The following is a 14,361-nucleotide window of genomic DNA, read 5'->3' as shown; positions in this document are numbered from 1 at the left end:
TTTTATTTTGAGCATTTCCCCCCAATTTTCCTCCACTATCAAACCCCACAATTGATTCAAAATGAGCAACCTGTCTGGTTTTTAATCAACCCAAACACTGCCATATCACCCCACTGCTAACGCTCTTTATTCTGACTTTCAGTAGGAGTTTAAGTGTAAGTGTAAATTTTTGTGTTCTTACACTGTCTGTACTACAGAAAAGAAATGCTTACAGTTCTGAGTAAGAGCTATTAGTTACTCTGGATAAGAGCATCCACTAAACACATGCTGTAAATGTAATGTGAATGTCTACAGTACGTGGTAAAAAGTATGTAGACCATTGATCAGGGGTTATAAGGCTACAACACCCCAATGGAAGCTTTGTGTGTGCCAATTTTGTCATAAGAACATTTCTAAGGTTAGGCACTGATGTTGTATGAAAAGGTCTGGCACATAATTAAGGTTCCAATTCATTTCAAAGGTTTTCAGTGTTGTAGCAGTCCTGGCTTTGTGCAGGTCACTGTACTCCTAACCTAAAAGCGTATAACTTATATTATATAATTTTGTTTATATAGGCCACCTATAGGCTAAAAAAACTTACACCAATCAGCCATAACATTAAAACCACCTCCTTGTTTCTACACTCACTGTTCATTTTATCAGCTCCACTTACCATATAGAAGCACTTTGTAGTTCTACAATTACTGACTGTAGTCCATCTGTTTCTCTGCATGCTTTGTTAGCCCCCTTTCATGCTGTCCTTTAATGGTTAGGACCCCTACAGAGCAGGTATTATTTGGATGATGGGTCATTCTCAGCACTGCAGTGACACTGACATGGTGGTGGTGTGTTAGTGTGTGTTGTGCTGGTATGAGTGGATAAGACACAGCAATGCTAATGGAGTTTTTAAACACCTCACTGTCACTGCTGGACTGAAAATAGTCCACCAAACGCCCCATGGGCAGCGTCCTGTGACCACTGCTGAAGGTCTAGAAGATGACCAACTCAAACAGCAGCAATAGATGAACGATCGTCTCTGACTTTACATCTACAAGGTGGACCAACTAGGTAGGAGTGTCTAATAGAGTGGACAGTGAGTGGACACAGGGTTTAAAAACTCCAGCAGCGCTGCTGTGTCTGATCCACTCATACCAGCACAACACACACTAACACACCACCACCATGTCATTGTCACTGCAGTGCTGAGAATCATCCACCACCTAAATAATATCTGCTCTGTGGTGGTCCTGTGGAGGTCCTGACCATTAAAGAACAGAGCTAACAAAGCATGCAGAGAAACAGATGGACTACAGTCAGTAATTGTAGAACTACAAAGTGCTTCTACAGTGGGGGAAATAAGTATTTGATCCCCTGCTGATTTTGTAAGTTTACCCCCTTACAAAGACTTGAACAGTCTATAATTTTTATGGAAGGTTTATTTTAACAGAGAGAGACGGAATATCAACAAAAAATCCAGAAAAAAAAACATTAAATAAAAGTTATAAATTAATTTGTATTTAATTAAGGGAAATAAGTATTTGATCCCCTACCAACCAGCAAGAATTCTGACCCCCACAGACCGGTTATGTGCCCATGAGGCACACAAATTAGTCCTGTCCCTGTATAAAAGACTCCTGTCACAGAATCAGTTTCTTCCATTCAAATCACTCGACCACCATGGGCAAGACCAAAGAGCTATCAAAGGACGTCAGGGACAAGATTGTAGACCTGCACAAGGCTGGAATGGGCTACAAGACCATCAGCAAGACGCTTGGTGAGAAAGAGACCACTGTTGGTGCGATAATTCGAAAATGGAAGACATACAAGATCACAGTCAATCACCCTCACTCTGGAGCTCCATGCAAGATCTCACCTGGTGGGGTAAGAATGATTCTGAGAAAGGTGAGGTCAGCCCAGAATTACACGGGAGGAGCTTGTCAATGATCTCAAGGGAGCTGGGAGCAGAGAAATGCTGGATACAACCCCAAGAACACCATCCCCACCGGGCATTTCTTTGCCTCCAAACACGGCGAGTGGAGTTGATGCCAAAGAGCTCAATTTTGGTCTCATCTGACCATATCACATTCTCCCAAGCTTTCTCTGAATCATTCAGGTGTTCATTGGCAAACTTCAGACGGGCCTGTACATGAGCCTTCTTGAGCAAAGGGACTGTGCGGGCACTGCAGGATCTCAATCCATTACGGCGAAGTGTGTTACTAATGGTTTTCTTGGTGACTGTGCTCCCAGCTTCCTTGAGATCATTGACAAGCTCCTTCCGTGTAATTCTGGGCTGACCTCACCTTTCTCAGAATCATTCTTACCCCACCAGATGAGATCTTGCATGGAGCTCCAGAGTGAGGGTGATTGACTGTGATCTTGTATTTCTTCCATTTTCGAATTATCGCACCAACAGTGGTCTCTTTCTCACCAAGCGTCTTGCTGATGGTCTTGTGGCCCATTCCAGCCTTGTGCAGGTCTACAATCTTGTCCCTGACGTCCTTTGATAGCTCTTTGGTCTTGCCCATGGTGGTCGAGTGATTTGAACGGAAGAAACTGATTCTGTGACAGGAGTCTTTTATACAGGGACAGGACTAATTTGTGTGCCTTATGGGCACATAACCGGTCTGTGTGGGTCAGAATTTTTGCTGGTTGGTAGGGGATCAAATACTTATTTCCCTTAATTAAATACAAATTAATTTATAACTTTTATTTAATGTTTTTTTTCTGGATTTTTTGTTGATATTCCGTCTCTCTCTGTTAAAATAAACCTTCCATAAAAATTATAGACTGTTCAAGTCTTTGTAAGGGGGTAAACTTACAAAATCAGCAGGGGATCAAATACTTATTTTCCCCACTGTATATGGTAAGTGGAGCTGACAAAATGGACAGTGAGTGTAGAAACAAGGAGGTGGTTTTAATGTTATGGCTGATCAGTGTATCATTGATCAGAATGTGTGAGCGGTACAATATAGCGACTTTTGAAATGTGTCTTGCGGTGCAAGGAAAATGTGACGACTTTTGGTTTCTACAGCTTCTTATGTGGTTCACAGAGCAACACTAAAGAACAAGAAAGTTATTCATCTATTCTGAAACTATCATTCACCAGGGGAAGGAAAAGGTTGAGATCTAGTGAAATTTTGACTCTTCACAGTGAGTGTTCAGTGACATGAATAGGATGCATCAGCTTGGTTCTATACAGATAGAACCAAGCTGATGCATCCTATTGAAATGTCATGTCACTGAACACTCACTGTGAAGAGTCAAAATTTCACTAGATCTCAACCTTTTCCTTCCCCTGGTGAATGATAGGTTTCCTTACAGTCATACCTGTATTATAGCAATGACACAGAATTGATCATTTTTTATGTATCCGCAACATCAAAATGAATTCATCTTAATTGGCTCCTCATTTTCATTGCATATTTGCCTGCTTTACAGAGTTTTACATCTCATCCACAGTGAAGACCATCTTTAACCCTGCCCCCGCTGTTCCGGATCTCCATGCTGACTTCTACAAAGAATCTGATATCTTCTGCTGCAATGAGTCTGAGGTATCTGATCTAATCTGTGTTTTGAAGTCCTGATCATCTTTTCTTTTTAATATGGGCCGCACTGAATGATGTCAGATTTACATTTACACTTACATTTTCAGCATTTAGCAGACACCTTTATCCAAAGCGACTTACATTACAGTTACAGTATACAGTCTGAGCAACTGAGGGTTAAGGGCCCAACAGCAGCAACCTAGCAGTGGTGGGGCTTGAACCAGCAACCTTTGGATTACTAGTCCTGTGCCTTAACCACTAGGCTACGGCTTGCCCAGATCATTAATCAAAGTGAATACAGTTTTACCAGTATGAAGGTACAAGTACAGAATTGGGCCACACAACAGCTCGGTGACTAGCACTGTCACTTCACAGCAGAAAGGTTCTGGGTTTGATTCCCAGGTCCTTTTGTGTAAAGTTTGGAGCTCTGGTTTCCTCCCACAGCCCAAAGACATACACAGACAAGGCATAACATTATGACCACTGACAGGTGAAGTGAATAACACTGATTATCTCTTCATCACGGCACCATCATCAAAGTTGATGTGTTAGAAGCAGGAAAAATGGACAAGCGTAAGGATTTTAGTGAGTTTGACAAGGATCAAATTGTGATGGCTAGACGACTGGGTCAGAACATCTCCAAAACTGCAGCTCTTGTGGGGTGTTCCTGGTCTGCAGTGGTCAGTATCTTTCCAAATGAATCCAAGGAAGGAACAGTGGTAAACCGGCGACAGGGTCATGGGTGGCCAAGGCTCATTGATGCACCAAACGAGCTACTGTAGCTCAAATTGCTGAAGAAGTTAATGCTGGTTCTGATAGAAAGGTGTCAGAATACCCCCGGAGGAAACCCATGCAAACACGGGGAAAAAATGCAAACTCCATACAGAAAGGACCCGGACTTCCCCACCTGGGGATCGAACCCAGGACCGTCTTGCTGTGAGGCGACAGTGCTACCCAATGTCACCCAAAATCCTAATAACCAAACAAACAATAACTACAGAATTAAAAGTCAAACAATAAAATAACTTACTAGTAAAACACTCGGGTGGTACAGTGGTAAATTATGCGAGTCCACTACCGTGGGTTCCAGGGTTAGAACCCCCATTTGTGCTGCAAGCTAATCAGGCATCTTCATATAAGTAAGTAAGTAAGTAAAATGTATTTATATAGCACTTTTCACAGATAAGAATCACAAAGTGCTTTACAAAAACATTACATGGCATAAAATATACACACTCATCTATATAATAAAACACACAACAATGAAAACATCAAAAACATCAAAAACATTCAACATCATACAAATGCCTGCTTGAAAAGATAAATCTTTAGTTGTTTTTTAAAAGAATCTACTGAATCTGCGGATCTTAAAAGGTTGGGTAGAGTGTTCCATAATTTTGGAGCGTTGACCTCAAACACACAATCCCCACGAGTCTTTAAGCGGGAGCATGGGACAGACAGCAAGTTCAGCCTGCTAGACCTAAGAGAGCTCCCCGATATATATGAGTGGAGTAGCTCTGATATATACATGGGAGTCTGACCATGCAATGCTTTGTACGTAATAGTTAAATTTTTTAACTGGATCCTATACTGCACAGGAAGCCAGTGTAGAGATCTTAACAGCGAGGTTATATGACACTGTCTATTTGAGCTAGTAAGTAATCTAGCAGCAGCATTCTGTACTGCCTGCAACCGATCACAAGCAGACATACTAAGAGCTAAAAACAGGGCATTGCAGTAGTCAATACGAGATGAAATAAAAGCATGTATAATCATCTCTAGGTCGGCATTTGAAACTATAGATCTCAATTTGCTAATATTTCTTAAATGAAAAAAACAAGATCTAGTCAGCTGTTTAGCATGTGTAGTATTAGTCAAATAACAAAGACTGAATAAAAACAACACCCAGATTTCTTAAATCTGAATGGACAGCAGAGGAGAGAGATCCAAGACCTTTTTCAATCAAGGGAGTCACCTTATCAGGGGCAATATTTGTGACCTCAGTCTTTTCTGCATTGAGCTGTAAAAAATTATTTGCTGTCCAGTCCATAATAGCACCTACACAGTCCATGAGCCTACTTAGACTATGCAACCCCTTAGGTTTAAATGAAAGATATAATTGGATATCATCAGCAAATAAGTGATAAGCAGTATTAAAACTATTAATAATCTGTCCTAGTGGCAATATACAAAGAAAATATAGACATTATTGGCTTTGTGTTTGAGGGTGGGTGGCTATTTGGCAGAGGCCCTATACTTGATTGGCATCCTGTCTGGGGTGTGTTACTGCATTGCGCCCAGTGATTCCCTGGGAAACCGGACCCACCACAACCCTAACCCAGACAAGTTTATTTGAATCTTGTATTTAATAAAGTAACCTAGTGTTGTACAACATGACCAATGATTACTTTTACCATAAAGTAAATTCAGCTTTTTACCAGAAGGTGTTGAAATGACCTTTCGGTACAGTTCAGCCTTAAGACCTTAAATCTCTGTGCTGAAAGGGGAACAGCTGAAGTTTTACCAGTTTATGACCCGCATGGGGTTAACAAAACACCAGGCTGAAACGGTTCTTGTCGTCCGAGTGGGAAATACTTCATAAAGGGGGGAGTCGGTATCTTCCACTTACGGTAACTGGCATGTTGGGAATCGCCTTGTCTCACACCTTAGCTAGCTGAGTTGACACATGAGGGCATGGATTGATGGGAAACAGTTAAAGAAAAAAAAAGTTTCAGCGGAGAAGGCAGATGAGTGGCTGGTGAGTCACACTGGCCTGAGGAAGAATAGCAGGAGAAGAGCCGTGATGAGAGCTAACCAGAGTTCTCCGTAAAACCCACTTTGATGTGGCCGAGGGGCTGGAGAGGGGGAAGACGTACAGGTGCGACTTAAAAGTGAGAGCTCAGGGTACGAATCAGCCTCAATCCCAGCCTTCCACTGGCTTTCTGACAATGTCTCTTTCATCCACTGCCTTTAGTTACAGTATTAAGATAGCACAGTGAAACGTACAGATCACCTGCAAAGATGAGTAATCCGAGCGCCTGTACTGTACTGGCAGGCAGCCATGCGAGGGTGATGGCATCATCTAAAATACGCCAATATGAAAGGGTTACTGTCAAGATTGACTTAAAATCTTTTAGGCGTATCTCCACTGCCATGTAGAGTTCACATGCATGACAAAAAAATATGAAAGCATTGATGGCTTGGTTCCTCCTGTGCCAGTAAGTTAAGATCTCAGGACTGCCGGACTCACAATGTTGTACTTGCGAGTAATAGACCTGACCCATCACTGCTCCAGGAAATGCCTTGTCTTCTTACACCAACTTCTCAATTTGCAAAATGTGGAAATGTGTTTTTTAAATCGTTGTAAAATAAAGCAATAAGCCACGAGAGGCCGTGCGTTACTTTGATTTTAGCACGGGGATGACGTTTTTGGCACGACGCGAAGCGGAGTCTCGAGTGGCTTATTGCTTTTATAAAACGGCGGTCAACATAAAATACAATAAATACAACAATGTTTAATTCATAAATGTATTTGTGTACAATAAAGCATTCTTCCGCGACGCCAGGTAGTTCGATTAACAGTGTTGGTAGGCAACATGAGGGCGAAAATAACATTAACTTTTTATTTTCAGTGGCGTATTAATATGGAATGATGTGAGGTGCACACCTAGGTCCTAGGTGTGCGTTTATCAGGGATTTTACAACGGCTTCGAACGCGGCTCAGCCAATCAGATTTTAGGACCGGAACTATCCGTTTTATAATCAGGTTTTTGATTCAGTTAGTAGTATTTATTATATATTTGGTAATAAATCAACAATTAATCTTACTAAACCTTGAGTTTCTTGATGCTTGCTCCAGGTACACAAATCCACAAAGTTGAATCAGTTCATCTGGACACAAGTTTGTTGTAGAGATACATTTCGCCACTTATCCAAGTGACTTCTTTAGTCTGAGCTGGTGGTGAATACCCCAACCTTATATGCAGCCGATTTGCATAATGACCGATCACCGCTCATTTAGTTCACCCTAAGGACCGCGTCCCTCGACACAAACAGAGTAACATAGAACTGTACATTGGGGAAACTAAACATAGAAGATCAACAGGAGTCAAAGAGGCCATCTATGTGAAGAGGGAACGACCATCCCTGAACCGGGGAGGTGGCCTGAGAGTACATCTCTCACCATCTTACAATGCCATAATAGGAACTATACCCAAATCATGTGTGAAAGGCACACATGACCATTGTAATTATTCGGTCGTTATGCAAATCGGCTGCATATGAGGTTGGTGTATCCACCACCAGCTCAGACTAAAGAAGTCACTTGGATGAGTGGTGAAACGTATCTCTACAACAAACTTGTGTCCAGATGAACAGATTCAACTTTGTGGATAAACCTTGAGTTGTTCAAAATTTCTTTTGTCCAGTACGCTAGCTCACCACTGCCGAGATCTGGATTCAAATACGGGTTCGAATGCTATTGGCTGGCTGGGTGTCTACTAGGGATGTAACGATGCGCCACAAGACAGTTAATAATCGATGCAAATATGCCACGACTCAAATCGATTGAGATGTAAAAGGAATCGATATTCACTTTAAACAGCAGAGTGCACTGGGGCTATCCACCTCGCCTGGTTGACGTCACTACACAGAGTTGCCAGGTTTGGGGTTTTCCAGCCAAATTTGGCTTAAATGGTAAAATTTTTAATTTATTTTTTTTAAGACAAATAATAAAAGGAAACTTTGTCATAATTTATCTTTAATTATATTTAATGATTTAAATAATTATTTAATTAATTTTGTTAAAAAAAAACGGGGGAAAAATCGTATCATGAACCCAGTATCATGAATCGCATCACATCGTGGGTAGAGTGTATCGTTGCATCCCTATTGTCTATACAGACATGATTGGCTATGTCTGAGGGGAGGGGATGACCAAAGCCCTGTCCAGGGTATTCCTGCCTTGCACCCAGTGTTTCCAGGGCCAGCCGCATCCCTGACCAGATAAAGTGGTTGATGCAAATGAAATAAAAAAATAAACCAAGATGTACATTTACATGTACAAATACACACTCACAAATATTAAGCTTTCAAAATTGAGACCCAAAACATTCTGGTATTTTTTTCATCTCTGTTATTAAGTCAGTATTAATTTTGACATATACACCGATGAGGCATAACATTATGACCACCTTCCCCAACATTGTGTTGGTCCCCCTTTTGCTGTCAAAACAGCCCTGCAACTGTGATACACTGTGTATTCTGACACCTTTCTATCAGAACCAGCATTAACCTCTTCAGCAATTTGAGCTACAGTAGCTCGTCTGTAGCCAGCCTTCGCTCCCCACATGCATCAATGAGCCTTGGCCGCCCTTGACCCTGTCGCCAGTTTACCACTGTTCCTTCCTTGGACCACTTTTAATAGATACTGACCACTGCAGACCGGGAAAAACTCACAAGAGCTGCAGTTTTGGAGATTCTCTGACCCAGTTGTCTAGCCACCACAGTTTGGTCCTTGTCAAACTTGCTCAAATCCTTATGCTTGTCCATTTTTCCTGCTTCTAACACATCAACTTTGAGGATAAAATGTTCACTTGCTGCCTAATATATCCCACCCACTAACAGGTGCCGTGATGAAGAGATAATCAGTGTTCACTTCACCTGTCAGTGGTCATAATATTATGCGTGGTCAGTGTATAAATTCAAACCAGTTTCCATACTACCTAGTTTGCAGAATTGTTACTTAGCTTAACTGTTGTCATTACAGTTTGGAACACAGCCATTACCTGAAGTACATTTTGTAAATGTTTTTTCTGTGCCTTTATGGCAGCAAATCAATTCCTATACTGTAGCTGCACCATTATCACCCATTTTTTTTAATCTATTTGCCATTTAAAGAGGGCATGTACATGGCTCAGTGGCATGATGTTTGAAAATTACTCTATGGATGTTAAGGTCTCCGGTTTAACATAGAATAGGGCTTTTTTCTATAAAAAAAAAAAACATTTAGACATTTTGGACCAGCATATGTTGCATTTTAGATAACAGGATCATGCCACGAAGAGGTTCATGCTTATTTGAACATGAAACTGCAAAGCTCCATGCGTTACCACAGCATGGCTACATAATCAGACAGTACGAGTACTAGACAACTGCAGCCTGAAGTCTTCTTGTGGCACATAAGCTATCACAAGCTATTATGGCCAACATGCCATATTTGCGCATTTAAATGTGTAGGTTTCTTCCATGTAGAGATCTTATTTTCACCTGGAACATCAATAAAACATGTAAATTTGTCTAGGCATAACACAATGTGAACTATAGCCTGTGTAGAACGTCTTTTGAGCGTAGTTCTAGTTCAGGAGGTCAAATGATTTCACATGGCTGACTCAGCGCTGTGTTTCTGCCTCAGGCCGAGTTGCTAACAGGGGCTCATGTGGCGTCAGTAGAGGACGCAGGAAAGGCAGGCCGGGAGCTGCTAAAACGAGGCTGTGCTTCAGTCATCATCACCATGGGATCTCATGGCTGTGTAGTTCTGCAGACCTCGGACCCAAATCCCAAACACATCCCCACCACCAAGGTCACCCCTGTGGACACTACGGTAAGTTTCCAGCATGCTCAGTGTGACAGTACGGCATGAACTGCGACTTGCTGCTAATGTTTTGCCAACTTGGGGGTAATGTGTTATATAGTCTGATATAAGACTATACACTGATCAGCCATAACATTAAAACCACCTCCTTGTTTCTACACTCACTGTCCATTTTATCAGCTCCACTTACCATATAGAAGCACTTTTTGTAGTTCTACAATTACTGACTGTAGTCCATCTATTTCTCTACATACATTTTTAGCCTGCTTTCACCCTGTTCTTCAATGGTCAGGACCCCCACAGGACCACCACAGAGTAGGTATTATTTGGGTGGTGGATCATTCTCAGCACTGCAGTGACACTGACATGGTGGTGGTGTGTTAGTGTGTGTTGTGCTGGTATGAGTGGATCAGACACAGCAGCGCTGCTGGAGTTTTTAAATACCGTGTCCACTCACTGTCCACTCTATCAGACACTCCTACCTAGCTGGTCCACCTTGTAAATGTAAAGTCAGAGACGATCACTCATCTATTGCTGCTGTTTGAGTTGGTCATCTTCTAGACCTTCATCAGTGGTCACAGGATGCTGCCCACGGGGTGCTGTTGGCTGGATATTTTTGGTTGGTGGACTATTCTCAGTCCAGCAGGGACAGTGAGGTGTTTAAAAACTCCAGCAGCGCTTCTGTGTCTGATCTCATACCAGCACAACACACACTAACACACCACCACCATGTCAGTGTCACTGCAGTGCTGAGAATGATCCACAATCCAAATAATACCTGCTCTGTGGTGGTCCTGGGAGAGTCCTGACCATTGAAGAACAGCATGAAAGGGGGCTAACAAAGAATGCAGAGAAACAGATGGACAACAGTCAGTAATTGTAGAACTACAAAATGCTTCTATATGGTAAGTGGAGCTGATAAAATGGACAGTGAGTGTAGAAACAAGGAGGTGGTTTTAATGTTATGGCTGATCAGTGTATATGGGAGCTCATTAAAAGTGTAGGAGCAATCCAGAGTGATGGATTAATGTAATCTAATTACTTTTCTTGTACCTAATTGAGTTAAATATTAGGACCACCCCCCAAAGATGTGTAAGGTAATACCTATTTTATTACAATTGTTCATGCCGTGGTCAGAGGTCTGATAAGGGACAAGATACATACCGCCATGAGGTTGTGGAATGGTCGAGACACATTGATGCCAGAGGACATGAAGGCTTCGCCGTCTGGTACAGACAAACAAAAAAAGCTACTTTGGCTCAAATTGGTGATCATTTTAAAACTGAAAACTGAGATGAGGTGAATGTATGACATCACACAGTGCGTCGAACCCTTCAGGGTATGTGGATGCGTAGTCACAGACGAGTCAGAGTGCCCATGCTAACTCCTGTCTGCAATTAAACACACCTACGATGAGCACGGAAGCATCAGAACTTGATGTCACAGCAGTGGAAGAGGGTCAGTAGGTCCAATGAATCTTGTTTGCTCTAAGATCATGTGGACAGCCGGGCATGTGTGGATCATTTTCCCACAATCCCTCTTGCAACGTACATACATTAAAGGATGCTGCTGGTAACGTCCTGGTACCAGATACCAAAAGACTGTCTTAGATGTGTTGTGGAGTCTGTGTCCCAATAAGCTGTTTTAACAGCATATTAGGTGGGTGGGTGGGTTTAAAGTTATGGGGCAAATTGGTGTATTGTAAAGCAGTGGTTCTTAACCACTTATTGAGGGGGGGGCACGGTGGTTCAGTGGGTAGCACTGTCGCCTCACAGCAAGAAGGTCTTGGGTTCGATCCCCAGGTGGGGCAGTCTGTGTGGAGTTTGCATGTTCTCTCCGTGTCCGCGTGGGTTTCCTCCAGGTGCTCCGGTTTCCTCCCACAGTCCAAAGACATGCAAGTGAGGTGAATTGGAGACACTAAATTGTCCATGACTGTGTTTGAGATTAAAGTTGTGAACTGATGAACCTTGTGCAATGAGTAACTACCGTTCCTGTCATGAATGTAACCAAAGTGTAAAACATGACGTTAAAATCCTAATAAACAAATATTGAGGGGGGTCTCAGAGAGTCTGGGGGGGGGGTCCCATTTCATTTTATTAAAAGTGCTCAGTTGGGGCAGTGGTCTATCATGCTATCCCAAATCTGTGAAGAGCTCAGGCTCTCAAGTTTGAATCTCAGTGGTGCTACCGACCTGACCGGGTGTCCTAACAGGCACAACTGGCCATGCCTGAGGAAGGGCTGTTGATGAGGTTTCATTACCGCTGCAAAAAAACACAGCTGCTGCTCAGTCAAGTTGCCAACACAAGGGGTGGATGGTTCACAATTGGCATAGTGTGACAGTCTGTAAGTGCTAAGCCTCCACCGGTAAAAAGAATCGTTCTGTGACTACATGCGTGTCGAAAGGAACGTGTGCTATTCTGCAACTGTTCTTGGTCAGAACAGAAATTGTGCAAGCAGCAAAAGTCGCGACTAGGAAATGACTAGTTAGGAAAAAAGCAGAAAAGTCTCCCCACCAAAAAAAAAATACACTCAGGCTTAATTAAATCTACCTTGTACTTTTTTAGAATCTAGAGTCTGGATTTTTTAGAATTTCACAATCAGACAGGACTTGAATATTGGAACATGGACCTAATTTTTCATGTGGTATTCTGACTTCCTCTCTGATGCTAATCTACAAAGAGAATGACAGTTTGTTTTGGTGGCTTTGGCGTCACACTGGTTCTCGTTTCCTGTTTTGATGATTACTGCATCATCCAGATGAAAGCTAGAGGTTGTAGAGATTTCTTAGTGATAGAGTAGTGTGGTTTTAGGGTGTTTTTATTTGTTTTAACTGGTGATCATTCAGTGATTTAACCTGGACTGTCAATACTTGTTACAAATGGTAATTTTCAACACTGCACAGAGCTCTACCTTTAACCTCATTAAAGACTTCTGGTATTCATTTAAATGTTGATTGCTAGCCAGACCTTTTTCCAACATTGGTACTGGACCTGACAAATCCTATTATGACTGAATAGACACAATTTTCCAAAAATATACTCTTATTTATTTCAGATAATTAGAGGGGACGACTCCATATTACCAAGCGTTTCAAAATAAGATGTCCAACAAGCCTATGGTCAGGTGTCTATATACTTTAGACCATACACCGATCAGCCATAACATTAAAACCACCTCCTTGTTTCTACACTCAGTGTCCATTTTATCAGCTCCACTTACCATATAGAAGCACTTTGTAGTTCTACAATTACTGACTGTAGTCCATCTGTTTCTCTGCATGCTTTGTTAGCCTCCTTTCATGCTGTTCTTCAATGGTCAGGACCCCCACAGGACCACTACAGAGCAGGTATTATTTGGGTGGTGGATCATTCTCAGCACTGCAGTGAGGCTGACATGGTGGTGGTGTGTTAGTGTGTGTTGTGCTGGTATGAGTGTATAAGACACAACACTCTCACTGTCCCTGCTGGACTGAGAATAGTCCACCAACCAAAAATATCCAGCCAACAGCAGCCCATCGGCAGCATCCTGTGACCACTGATGAAGGTCTAGAACAGTGGTCCCCAACCTTTTTTGCACCACGGACCGGTTTCATATAAAATATAATTTCACAGACCGGCGGGGGCGGGGGGATTTAAAACAGAATAACTATACTGCTCACAAATGAGCTTTTTTGCTGCAATGAGACTCTGCTTCCACCTGGGGGTGATATGAGATGATAAACACCCATGTGTTGAAAATGGAAGCAGTGTTTTCATTGTTGATGTAGCGTCTCTGATTATTTATTCTTTCTGTGCGGCCCGGTAATAAGTGGCCCGGTGGTTGGGGACCACTGGTCTAGAAGATGACCAACTCAAACAGCAGCAATAGATGAGCGATCGTCTCTGACTTTACATCTACAAGGTGGAGCAACTAGGTAGGAGTGTCTAATAGAGTGGACAGTGAGTGGATACGGTATTTAAAAACTCCAGCAGTGCTGCTGTGTCTTATCCACTCATACCAGCACAACACACACTAACACACCACCACCATGTCAGTGTCACTGCAGTGCTGAGAATGATCCACCACCTAAATAATACCTGCTCTGTGGACGTCCTGTGTGGGTCCTGACCATTAAAGAACAGGGTGAATCCAGGCTATAAAAAAGTATGTAGAGAAACAGATGGACTACAGTCAGTAATTGTAGAACTACAAAGTGCTTCTAAATGGTAAGTGGAGCTGATAAAATGGACAGTGAGTGTAGAAACA

The 14,361-nt window shown here is 42.3% G+C and overlaps 1 protein-coding gene across 3 annotated transcripts in view; it reads left to right on the top strand.

Moving 5' to 3' along the window:
• The window catches only part of rbks (ribokinase), a 62,704-nt gene that overhangs the window by 42,930 nt on the left and 5,413 nt on the right, over positions 1–14,361 (top strand). For 2 of the 3 annotated variants that reach the window (XM_063006773.1, XM_063006772.1), the window contains exons 7-8: positions 3,418–3,530; positions 9,937–10,125. In XM_063006773.1, coding sequence (XP_062862843.1) covers positions 3,418–3,530; positions 9,937–10,125 — 302 coding nt within the window. The remainder of the gene's footprint in view (positions 1–3,417; positions 3,531–9,936; positions 10,126–14,361) is intronic. The other variant, XM_063006770.1, reaches the window with a different exon arrangement.

The sequence above is a fragment of the Trichomycterus rosablanca genome, chromosome 13 (genome assembly GCF_030014385.1).
Source record: "Trichomycterus rosablanca isolate fTriRos1 chromosome 13, fTriRos1.hap1, whole genome shotgun sequence".
NCBI classification, from domain to species: domain Eukaryota; kingdom Metazoa; phylum Chordata; class Actinopteri; order Siluriformes; family Trichomycteridae; genus Trichomycterus; species Trichomycterus rosablanca.
The sequence above is the reverse complement of the archived record's forward strand: the minus strand, read 5'-3'. Positions and strand labels throughout refer to the sequence as shown.